The sequence below is a fragment of the Archocentrus centrarchus genome, chromosome 21 (assembly GCF_007364275.1).
Source record: "Archocentrus centrarchus isolate MPI-CPG fArcCen1 chromosome 21, fArcCen1, whole genome shotgun sequence".
In the NCBI taxonomy this organism is placed as follows: Eukaryota; Metazoa; Chordata; class Actinopteri; order Cichliformes; family Cichlidae; genus Archocentrus; species Archocentrus centrarchus.
In genome coordinates this window covers 22,194,904-22,206,188 of record NC_044366.1, presented here as the reverse complement: position 1 = coordinate 22,206,188, position 11,285 = coordinate 22,194,904, and the positions used below count along the sequence as shown (strand labels likewise).

At 39.4% G+C, this 11,285-nt stretch overlaps 1 protein-coding gene across 1 annotated transcript; it reads left to right on the top strand.

Annotated features, from left to right (window-relative positions):
* The first annotated feature begins 3,024 nt into the window (after positions 1 to 3,024).
* On the top strand, positions 3,025 to 10,786 carry cbsb (cystathionine beta-synthase b). The gene is made up of 14 exons (XM_030758344.1): positions 3,025 to 3,338; positions 3,520 to 3,626; positions 5,529 to 5,663; positions 5,761 to 5,840; positions 5,918 to 6,122; positions 7,411 to 7,502; positions 7,698 to 7,817; positions 7,895 to 7,979; positions 8,053 to 8,158; positions 8,509 to 8,586; positions 8,677 to 8,811; positions 9,672 to 9,780; positions 9,866 to 9,950; positions 10,379 to 10,786. Exons 1-14 carry the CDS (start codon positions 3,025 to 3,027, stop codon positions 10,534 to 10,536), a joined length of 1,809 nt encoding a protein of 602 aa, XP_030614204.1. The 3' UTR covers positions 10,537 to 10,786.
* The last annotated feature ends 499 nt before the right edge of the window (positions 10,787 to 11,285 follow it).

The window sequence follows — 11,285 nt, the reverse complement described above, 5'->3', positions numbered from 1 at the left end:
GCACAAACCAAAATTGACAAGCAGTCTATAGTAAGTACAATACATAAACGAGCTTATTATTCTGGATAGACTTCTACAACACCTTTTCTGCATCCACTATACTTCAAGTTCTAATCAAAATATTCAGTTATTAGAATAGAAATAATATGTTGGAGTTTTACCAGAGCACAGAATCTGCCGGTCAAAGATAGAAGTCTGCGTCTGAAAGTCTAGCTGTAAGCTCGTTTTTGTAATACTTGTTTTTCTGCTTCATGACATTGTCAGTGTCATAATGCAGTTTAGATATTATTGTAACCTTTTTCCTGTAGCAACATATCCCTGTTTTTTTTTTTTTTTTCCCCTTTACATTGTGTGTTTTCATTTTTTGGACCCCTGATAGTGCATGAGAGACGTTGGAATGAAGGAAAGGGTCTGTAAGGGTTTATTTGAACAGGACAGGAGCCTTTTTAGAGTTTTATTTTAATAACATGATCCCGTGTAATGTTTATATGACTTCTTAAGCACTCACTTGATCTGAAAATCTAATACCAATTACCATTTCTCTCAAATAAACCAACCTGTGCGGAAAGGTGGATGAAGTGAGTGAGCAGTTTGCCCACTGTCTGCTGAATAGGATATACAATCTCAAGTAACCCTGACTAACCCTGTGTTTATGTGCAGTGATGACTGTGACGGTCCCATATTAAATAATATTATGTATAAACAAGTAATTTAAAAGTTTTCCAGTGTCAGTCAAATAGTGACCGAATGGACCAAGAAGATCCCTCAAATATTCCTTAAACCAATATTGATTTTGCAATGTTTAATGTTAGAAAATTTGAAACGCTTGACCAAGTAGTAGCTATCATGTCAGCATAAATTGCATTTCATATAATTCCTGTTCTATCATTCTTCATGGCACTCTGTTGTAGTTCAGTAATTTTATTCACTAGTAATAGTTGTATTTCTGGAAATCATCTTTTGTTTATTTTTAGGATGGTGATGAGTCCTTTGGCCAAATGGACGTTGGGATGTTGTTGGTGAATCCTGAAGGTGTCTCTCCCCCAACATCAGATCTTCACCCGGCGAGCCTGAAAATTGTCATTGAGGGTGAAGTTGTTGTGGAAAAGCTGAAGAACCTGCCAGAAGCTGTGGGTCTTCTTTTTTGGGCTCACATATGGACTCCACCTAAACTACCCAAAGAAAATCAGAAATACCCTCCTGTTCATTCAACAGGTATTTTTTCATTTGGGAAGTACTGAGTTGAAGCCGAGAATTCAGACACTGAAAAATCAACTACTTGTGTAAGTGGTGCAGGGTTTTTATTTTTGGTTAGATGGAAAAAGTTATTTTTTTCTCATTCTTATTTAGCAGCAAGAAGTTTGTTTTTAATGCTGAAGTTAAGTTTGTAGCTATCTTTAAAATACAAACATAATTCATTAAAATGTGAACAATTGTTGTAATGTATGGGTTGGTGAAGTTTACAGACTGAAAAACTGTCATACAGAAACTTTTCTGTTCATTATTACTTGTTTTAATTGTTATGTGCCACCATGCTAGTTAATTTATTTTAGTCTAATCATTAAGGATTCAAAATAAAAGAGCTATACAAAGTAGGGATGCTCATTCTTCTTAGGCAATTTACCTGTTTCTGTCAAAGCCATTCAAAGGTTCCATGCTAGGCTTTTGACAAGATTAATGAATGATAAATGCTACCTCAGTTCATAATGTTATGCAAGCATGTTCCCCTTTGTACAAGATTTAAAATTTTTAAATTTCACACTGATTCCAAAGTAAAGCACTTTAAACTGATTTAGTTTTGTATTAATGTTTAAAATGTTACACACATTGAAATGTTTACGCATATTTACATGTTTAAAATGTTACTGTTGCACTATTTTACAATAAATTTATGAAAAATAAATAAATTGTCATTTTTATGTGGAGAACAACAGGTAATATACAATTTTTGTGAAATATAAATTAAACAAATTGATTATGATTATAATTTCCATTTAATAATTCTAACTGATAAACATGAGTAATGATTACTGATACACATGATCAGTGGTTAAGTTAATTACTCGTAAGCATTAATTTTAAAACATTGAATTCTTTAGTAATGTATTATCTTGGACACAAGACTTTATGTAAAGAGAGCTTGATTTTTTTTTTTAGTTTTTGATTTTGTAAAAACTAGATATCCCAGTGCAATCACTTACCACGTGCGGCTTTAGTAATGATGACTAATTTGGGTTTACAGTGTAGAAAGAAAAGTGAAAAAAATGTCTGTCTTATTTCTGTAATTCATAGTTTTTGATTTTTGATATTTCTTTTAAGGATCAGCACACTTTCAAAGTAGCTCCAGATGGACTGAGGCAAACATATTGATAATAAAGATAAATTAAGATAAGAAATATTTGTCCCAAAAGTTAAGAAATTACAGCGGCCAATTAAAAAGAAAATACAAAAATGTGACAATCAAATCAGGGAGCGTTTGCTTGCTAGGCAGTTGTGTAAACCACTACACTATGGAGCCATTATAACCTATAAAATATAATTTAGCTACAAAAAGATTAACTAATTAAAGAGCAAAAAATTATGTAAGACATGAATACATTTTTCTTGGATATAATTAATTCGAGCGAAAAGAAGCCCTAAAAAAGTGTTTGTGGTCCTGCAGCAAAGCAAAAATGTGCCAATTATTAATTAACTCTGAGACACAGGTTTGCGGTGGTTAGCGCTGTCGCCTCACAGCAACGCAGTCTGGGTTCAAACCTGCTGACTGGGGCCTTTCTGTGTGAAGTCTGAGTGATCATACTGTGCCATGCTTTTTAGGGTAATTGGTGATTCTAAGCTGGCCATAGGTGGTGATGTGACAGTGTGCGGTTGTCTTTCTCTGTTTGGACTCGTGACCTGTGTCGGCTGATGACATGCTCCAGCATGAGCCAAATTCATCTGCCATAACACAGAAGGGTTTGCAAGCTGGTAATGTTAGAAGTCTTTGTGTAAATCTGTGATCTCTCATCTCACTGCAGGTGAACCATGCCCTCTGGTTCTGATAGTCCCTCCTCAGAAGATACTCCTTCTCCGTGCGCACCTGCAACCATCCTAACAAATGCAGACATTACTTGTGGTGAATCGTCTTCCAGTTTGTGTCAGGATGCAGCAGCTGTGACCAGTGGTGACAGGTTATCTGCCAGTGGAGAAGATGAGGATGAATCATTCGCTGAGAGTGAGTTCGAGAACACGGACGAAACTCGCGATGAGAAGACATGGATCCGTCCTGATTTGACCAGCCGATGCACTTGGAAGCTGGGTACACCAATTTCAGAGTCACCTCATAGCCGCTCAGCACGGTAAGAGTCTGGAGAAATAAAGAGATCATGGTGTAAGGAGAGGATGCACTGAAATAAAACTAATGACCCAATCCACTTCAGTCTTTGCAGCTAGAGTTGAGTCACCAGCAAGATTTCATGCTGATTTGACAAACTCCATTTCAGCTTGTTGATTAATTGTCTAATGTCTCTTACATCACAGAACCAAGCCCGCCAGCATCCTCTCCAGCATCCTAGAGAAAATTGGACACACACCTCTCGTTCGCTTGAACAAAATCCCCAAAGAGTTTGGGCTCAAGTGTGATATTTGTGAGTATAAATGTGACACACGCACACATATTTAGATATCAATAAAAGCAGAATCTATAAGCTTCTCTGCACACAATAACTTTGACATTGATTAACCTTTACAAATGGATTGTTTATCGAACCTTCTGACAATATATATATATATATATATATATATATATACATATATAATTTGCATAAATAACTTTTAAGTTCATATTTACTACATCTGGCTTTTTTTTTATTCCAATTTATTGCTTAAAAATGTATTTTATGTATTATGTCTCAAAAACACATGTATCAAATTTGATACACTAGGCGTTAAGGGGGAAGCAAGGTGGCACACTGTTGCCTCACAGCAAGAAGGTCTGGGGTTTGGATCCACCTCGGCTGGGACCTTTCTGTGTGCAGTTTGCATGTTCTCACCGTATTTGTGTGGATTTTCTCCAAGTACTCCTGCTTCCTCGCACAGTTAGTGGTGACAGACTGGTGACCTGTCCAGGGTGTACTGCGCCTCTGGCCCTGTGACAGCTGGGATAGGCTCCACCACTAAACAGGCAATACCAATGTTAGTGAGGAGGTATAAATGGACGGTAACCAGCAACATCCTTTCAACCCACTGCCTTTGCAAACTCTGGATGCTTGTGGACGCACAGTTATTCTAAACTACAGTTATGAGGAAATCCCTATTGTGTCTTCTGATTGAAAAGCTGACTATAAGTTAAATTAGGTCATCCACTGAAGGCATGCTATATACATCCATACATATTGAAATATGTTCTCCTAAATCTGCAACTTTATTCCATAAAATATTGAAATTTGTTTTTTTTTCTGAATATTATCCCCTTCGCTCACCCCACAATGACCCTAATATGTCCTTGTAAAAAAAATGAGCAAAAATGGGGTCCTTTTTTTATCTGCAATTCAAGATAGAAGATGCTTCAAATCTCCTAACAGCAGCTTTATTGTTCTCCCTCCTAGAACAGCAAGTAAGCTGAGAAGTTTACTGTACTTAGTGGGGTGAAAAAAGAACTGCCTTGATGAGACTGTAGCTGAGCAGCAGCAGATAAGAGAGTCAAGTCTCACCTGGTTTTGCCATATTTTGGTAAAAGGACTTCTTTCAGGGGATGTGTCATGCAGGCTAACATATTAGGTTGATGCCTCCAAGTGGAAGAGCTGCTGTTCTTTTAAGTTAGGGCTCTTAGTCCCACTGTGTCCCTCTTGGCATTCTGCTCAGCTGTTAAAAAGGGAGCATTGAAGTATCATGTAGCTTGTGGCCTTGTGTTTTTCCCTGTGCAACTGTTGGGTTTTTTGTATGAGGAGGCAGCTCGCTCCCATGGATGGAGAAGTGAAACTGAAAGACTCTTTGTTCCTTCATCCAACAGAGAGAAAAACACCTGCAAATAAATGCAGCCGGAAACTCGAACACCATTAAGGTTTTCCTGCATTGATTATGATTTTGGTATATTAATGCTGAAAAGTGAGATCTTTCAGTCTTAGCCTCCTAAGAAACACCATTTTACACCTGTTTAAACTCATGAAAATGAATTTATTTAATATAAAAAAAAGGCTGGTGGGAACCAGGATCCAGTTAACGAAGGACAGACGTGTTCTTTTCGTACTTGTTAACCTCTTAACAGGTGGCTGGTGATCTATCTATGGTTAGAGATGGGTTTTGTTTCAGAAACCTGAAGATGTTCCCTCTCAAATTACTGTAGATGGGTCTCCAGTGACCCGGTAAATGTTAAGAGGTTAACTAGGAGGGTGGTTATTCTTTTCCCGGCACGGGTTCAGTCCCAGTCACTGAAAATGCACATTAAATCTGTCATGTATGATATAACATTATGATACAACTTTTTGAATCAATATTGCACACACTCAGTGATGCAGTTTATTTTGTTTTTTATGGGTGACTGTGTTTAGTGGCCAAGTGTGAGTTCTTCAGTGCAGGAGGCAGCGTGAAAGACAGGATTGCCCTACGCATGGTGGAGGACGCTGAGAGAGCCGGGATCCTCAAACCAGGAGATACGATCATTGAGCCCACCTCCGGAAACACAGGTGCATCAGCTTGAATGAGAGAATGAGCTGATCACAGTATTGCAGCTGCATAATGAAGGAAAAAGGTTGTTTGTGTAAACTCTTGCTCTTTGTGCAGGTATTGGCCTCGCCCTCATAGCTGCAGTAAAGGGCTACCACTGCATTATTGTTATGCCTGAGAAGATGAGCATGGAGAAGGTAGATGACTCTACTAAAGGGCACACCTCCTTATCTCTTCAGTGTTGGAAATCGACTGATCTTCCTGTGTGTCTTAGGTGGATGTACTCAGAGCTCTTGGGGCTGAGATTGTCCGCACACCCACAGCTGCAGCTTTTGATTCACCAGAGTCCCATATACGTGTGGCCTGGTGTCTAAAGAATAAGATCCCCAACTCGCACATCCTTGACCAGTATCGGAATGCAAGCAACCCCCTGGCTCACTACGACACCACAGCTGAGGAGATACTGGAGCAGTGCGAGGGTTTGGGCTTCCCTTTTTACATTTTTTTTCTTATTGAGTGACTGATAAACACTTATCTTTTTTACTGTACATGCTCTTATGTACATGTTTTGTTCCACATCTGATTTTGAGAGAAAAGAAGTGATCAGTGGTCTTCCCAGTGTCATTAATGCAGTTTGTTTTGTTGTTAGTGTTTTTTCTATGTTCCTCTTTTCTCTTCTCTTCCCTCTCACCCCTCAACCTGTTGAAGTAGATGTTCTGAACCTGGTTCTGCATAAGGACTCTTAAAAAGGAGTTTTTCTTTCTCACCGTCACCAAGTGCTGTCTCATGATGGCTTGTCTGATTGTTGGGTTTCCCTCTAAAATTGTAGGGTCTTTACCTTACACTCACCAGCCACTTCATTAGTTACACCTTCCTGCTGTAGTTTTGTACTACAGTTAATTCTTATCAGCAGTCATCAGAAGATGAGTACACTGTGGTCATAAAGAGAGACATGGTCAGCAACAATGCTCAGGTTGGCTGTGGTGTTTAATCAATGCTCAGTTGGTACTAAAGAACCCAAAGTGTGGAAAGAAAACTTCTCCCACACCCTTACACCACCACCAGAAGCCTGATCTGCTGATACCAGGCAGGACGGAGCCATGCTTTATTCTTGTTTATGCCAAATTCTGACCCTACCATCTCAGTGTCACAGCAGAAATTGAGACTCTTCAGAGGTTTTGCTGAGCCCATGTGAACTGTAGCCTCAGCTTCCTGTTCTCAGCTGACAGGAGTGACACCCGGTGTGGTCTTCTGCTGCTGTAGCTCATCTACTTCAGTTTGATGTGTTGTGCTTTTAGAAATGCTCTTTGTCATACCTGGGTTTTAACATGGTGGTTTGAGTTGCTGTTGCCTTCCTATCAGTAATTCATTTTTGATATACATTTTATATTTGGGTTTTCTCCGGGTACTCCGGTTTCCTCCCACAGTCCAAAGATATACAGTTACTGGGGTTAGGTTAATTGGTGATTCTAGATTGCCCATAGGTGTGTGAGTGTGAATGGTTGTCTGTCTGTCTGTGTTCGCCCTGCGACGGGCTGGTGACCTTTACAGGGTGTACCCTGCCTCTTGCCCTATGACATGAATGAGGGCATATAGCTTGTCCTCTTTGTTAAACCCTCAAGATTCCCATAACTTGCAAATTTCCCACAATGTGGGACAAATAAAGGATTATCTTATCTTACATTCACTGATTAGGTGTTAATTCTAATCCATATATAGATATAGACCTTTTATTGGTAGTTTGGAAATATATGTTTTTGTTTTTAGGTAAGTTGGACATGCTGGTGGCTGGAGCCGGCACTGGTGGCACACTCACTGGTGTTGCTCGAAAGTTAAAGGAAAGATGTCCCAATGTCAAGGCAAGATAAACAACCTATTCCACAATTTTTAATGCATGGTGTTTCATTTATTGTATTCATGAAACTCATAGTTTCTGACTCACACTCAGTGTTTTCTCTAAACAGCCAATCCTGCATATTCACCAGTGAAACTATGCATGTACCGCAGCTCCATCAAACATTTTCACCTATTTAATTCCTCTTATCTGTTTTTAGATAGTTGGTGTGGATCCTGAAGGGTCTGTTCTAGTTGGCTCAGAAGAGGGGAATAAAAAGTTTCCATTTGAAGTGGAGGGCATCGGATATGACTTCATCCCCACAGTATTGGACAGATCTGTGAGTATTTTTGTTGGCGTGCACGTTTGTACACTGAATATTTTAGCTAAACATCTTTCTCTCATAAATGTGTACAGATTGTTGATGTGTGGTACAAATCAACTGATGCAGAAACGTTCCTTATGTCACGCAAACTGATCAGAGAGGAGGGTCTTTTGTGCGGTAAGTTCATGTCAGTGAAGTGTGGTAGGTTCACTTTAACTATGCACTGATCGATTTGCCCATTTGTCTGCAGGCGGCAGCTCTGGCTCAGTGATGGTGGCAGCTGTGAAGATGGCTCAGCAGCTGGAGGAGGGACAGCGTTGTGTGGTCATCCTGGCCGACTCTGTGCGCAACTACATGTACGAGATATGTCATACTCATGGTTCCGGCCGCAGCGATAATAATATTAAGGAACTGTAAATGTGAAAGTCGTTGCAAGAAAATATCAAAATTTCCGAAGACTAAATCCCAAAGAATTCTTTTGAGCATTTGCATTATAAAAGAACAGTCATGTACAGTCATATAGTCATGTCCTATTCCTAATGGATAAGTCCCACAATAAAGATATCAGTAGTTAAAAAAAATTTTTTTTTTAAAAAGTATGAAAAGCACTGATGAGTAACAGATTGTCTAGAATCAAACAAGTTTTAGGTGGAAGCCTGACTAAACTTCAGCACACCTGTTCAGACTCACTGATTTTTACCTCCAGGTCAAAGTTCCTGAGGGATCAGTGGATGTGTGAGAAAGGCTTCCTCTGCATGGATTCTCAAACGGACCTAAGACCCTGGTAAAAAAAAAAACAAAAAAAATCAGCTACATCTCATACCCCTCAGCAGAGTATGATGGATGCTAACCCCTTCATCTTTCTGTCTTCAAGGTGGTGGAACCTGACTGTCCAGAGTTTGTACCTGTCTGCCCCCCTCACTGTCACACATTCTGTGTCTTGTCAAAAAGCCACAGAAATCCTAAAGGAGAACGGTCTGGATCAGGTACCGGTTGTCACTGAGTCAGGGTATGTGTCATCTTCTGTATATAGGCTAATATTATGAATGCACCGTATTAATATGAACTTACAGGAACAGGAGTCTCCATGCAGATTTCAGACAAACAGATCTCAGCCTCAGTATCCTTCCATCATCTTCACTTGTGCAGGGCAGGTAAATGCTCAGCAGATGTTCCAGAGGTCGTTTTCATACTGAAGCCTGTCACTGTTCTCGACTTGATGGTGGAGGAAACTGAAGTTATGGATGATATCACAGTTTTCACATGTGGTTTTGTCTAATTTTATTATTTTTTTGCTTGTCTTTATTTCACCATAAACCCTTTTCAGCTATATAACTGGACCTCCTCCAACCAAAAACCAAACATGTCTGGAGGTTGTATTCCCCCAATCTGTTATAACCTTAATGATTATTTATGCTTTCTGGGTTCATTTAAGTCATCAGTGCTTTTCTTCGAGCAGCGCTGCCGCCTCTGGTTGTGAGTTTATTTTTAGATGTAACTTTGAATATGATAGCATCACAAAAAGATGCAGATGTTAAACTTTGCAGGTATGAAGTTTGAAGATGTGGGCAGCTGGAAGTCTGAAAGCTGTATGGACACACATTACACCTCATCTCTCCTTTGTAACGCCCCATGTGAGGCATCTTTATTTGGCTGTGTAACCATCTAAGTTGGATCTGGTCTGAGAACTCAGCGTGATCCTGTCTGAAGATAAACATGCTATTGATTGATCATCCAGTTTGACTGTGTACTTTCTATCTTAATGTTTACATTTGACATTTTGTTGACATAAGCAGACTGAGAGACTATGTTTTGTCCTCTCATCACCTGTATCTGATGGGAGTTTGTGGGTTCTGTGCATTTCCACAGTGCGATCCTGGGGATGGTGACTCTGAGGACCGTTCTGTCCTCTCTGTTGGCAGGAAAGGTTGACCTTTCAGCTGCTGTTAGCACGGTGCTCCTCAAGGACTTCAAATCGGTCAGTTAGACCTCTGGAGTTCCTGGCAACCTTTGACGTAACATTTTGACATGCTTGTCTAATCTTCCTACACTTGTGCCTTCAGGTGCACTTGACAGACAGCCTGGGGAAGCTTTCTGATATCCTCAAAACTGATAACTTCGCCCTCGTGGTTCACCATCAGATCCAATGTGAGAAAATCCATTTCCTTAATAGTGTTTATGCAGCACATTTTATGTGCAGTAACTGTTGTCTGGTTTCTAAATGTCATTCCCAATGGGAAATGTTCTTCTATTTTTCTGTTATCAGAAATCTTAGATGCATTTAATCTACTTTATTTTGGAGCAGTTGCCAAATTTGCATTTTCATTTTTTTTTTTTTTAAATTATGTGATCACTCAAGTTTCTGAAGGACAGCAAACCTCACTGATCTCTTGCTCACTCATCATTTGAATGGGGTCTGTTTTTATAATATTTAGTAAATGAAAGTAAAAATATGTCCGTTTGATTAATTTGAAATTAATCTCAAACCTGAATCTTAGTGTTTTTCATAGTGAACAAACCGCAGCAGTCTTTTGTGTCTAACGGCAGTTTAACATCCGTTTTGTGTCTCTGTCCAGACGAGGCCGATGGGTCAGCCCTCCAGAGGCAGATTTTAATTGCCGTTGTGACGGCGATTGACCTTCTCACCTACATCACTGCACACGAGGGGCAGGACCGCTCTCCATCTGAGCGCGAGCAGGCGAGCAGGCAGGAGTCAGGCAGCGCATCCCAGTGACCGTGTGCTGTTTAACACGGATTTTGCTGCCTGCTCACAGAGAGCACGTGATCTCCTGCAGTTTCATCGAAATCATAACATATACCACCGTAGAGAGGAGGGAGGAGTGGTAAAAAATTGAGATAAGAAAACACATTGCTGCTGTTGCTACAGTGATGAAAAAATTGAAAATATTGTCATCATTTTTTTTTTCTTGAAAAGGAAAATGTGTGCAGTGAAAAGACAAAGTATCTGCTTCTTCTGTAGAGATGATTTGAGGCTAAACTAGCAAAGCACTCTGTGAAGCTTGTTTTTTTTTGTTTAAATGCAAATGTTAAATGCATAAAGTTCATAAACGTCACGTTGTTGGCATAAAGATTAATATACATGATTTAACCTGCACATGTAAGTGTAAGTTAGCCATCACATAAGTTCTCACCTCTGAACCATAATTGATGAAACTTTGTGGAACAATTTAGGGGACCAAGGAGATATGATTTGGTTTTCAAGGTAAAACGTCAAGTCACCCCCCCCCCCCCCCCCCCCAAAACAAACAAACAAAAAAAAATATTTGTTCATCTATCAATTAAATTTGGTTCTCAGGTATAAACAATTACTGTTGATAATTCATTGTATTTTTCTATTTTAAATTAAAATACAATAATGCAAAGTGGACTCCAACCCTACACAAAAATAACACACATGCACAATTCATATATCTGCAATTTTTTTTTTTTTTAGTGGATGCTATCAGGCTACACAAACTGAAG